Genomic DNA, 1,134 nt, shown 5'->3' on the forward strand with positions numbered 1-1,134 from the left:
CGTACGTACTTTTTGCTCAAGCTCGACAATGTCGTTCACCCACCCGAAATTGTACGTAATCACGTCACGGGCATCTTCTTTGACAACCAGGTGTATTACAACACGTGGTTTCTTGACGAGAAATATGCAATCCACGGCATTCAAATGATACCCGTGTCGCCTGTGAATGAACTGGCGCGTACGTCGACATTTGTGGAACAAGAGTGGAACAACATTGTGTCAAAGCTGCCCATTATCGCCGAGGAAGGTAGCAACATAACGTGGCTGTCATTGTTGCTCGTCAATGGTGCTACAGTGAATCCGATGGAGTCACTGCGCAGGCTACCGAATTCCAGCATGGATGATGGCTTAACGTTGTCATGGGCATTGTACAACGCGGCTACTCGCTGCCGGGACTTCGTGGAAGTCAATGTCAGCATAGACATCCAGCTCACCATCGATGTCTCCGTCGACGTGTATCTCTCGCTGTCCAACTAGACGGGCGTGGATATGCACACAAAACTAAGTAAGTGAAAATTAGGTATTATGGACAATGTTCTTTAGATTCTCTGTATGAGCCTTTTTGACATCATGCACATCAACGCAAATTTATTTCTCGTGCATATCAGTTTTTTTGACTGCCAGACGCTCAACAATAAAAGATTTTGAGTAAAAAGAGAAATGATTATTGGCTAATACTGTGTACTTTCAAACTATTAATTTTGAAAGCTAATGTATAATTCTAGATATATGATTCATCGGTGAACTTGAGCAGTTCGTGCATGAACGGATCTGCGTTACGTGTCCTTATGAGCTTATCCGCTATGTGTTCGTGCGGTTGTCAGCTCAAACTCTACTCAAATGAATCTGCTCTACCGGTAATGCCGCTGCACTTGTCAAGTTTGGTGAACTGAGCTCTGTGAGGGCGTGTAACGGGTTATATTACTTGTTCAGGGAGGGTGCATGCGCATAAAACACTTGAACAAAGTCATAGGTACCATATTTCTGGTACTGATGGAGGTGCCGTAAAACGTTGGTAGTCTCTGATATGAACATTTTTTGGACGTTCAACGACGCGTCTGGCAGTATCTGTATTGTGGCTGTGACGGGGCACACGGCACCTTGCACAGAGGAAGCTTGACTTCCAAGAGTATA

General features: G+C 44.8%; 1 protein-coding gene across 1 annotated transcript; it reads left to right on the forward strand.

Annotated features, from left to right (window-relative positions):
• Nucleotides 1-144: 144 nt before the first annotated feature.
• Nucleotides 145-477, forward strand: PHALS_09788 (endo--beta-glucanase; the record flags this gene model as incomplete). The annotated part of the gene is made up of 1 exon (XM_024725105.1): nt 145-477. One exon carries the CDS (start codon nt 145-147, stop codon nt 475-477), a length of 333 nt encoding a protein of 110 aa, XP_024575915.1.
• Nucleotides 478-1,134: the final 657 nt, after the last annotated feature.

This window comes from Plasmopara halstedii (genome assembly GCF_900000015.1).
Source record: "Plasmopara halstedii genome assembly, contig: Scaffold_430, whole genome shotgun sequence".
Taxonomy (NCBI): Eukaryota; Oomycota; class Peronosporomycetes; order Peronosporales; family Peronosporaceae; genus Plasmopara; species Plasmopara halstedii.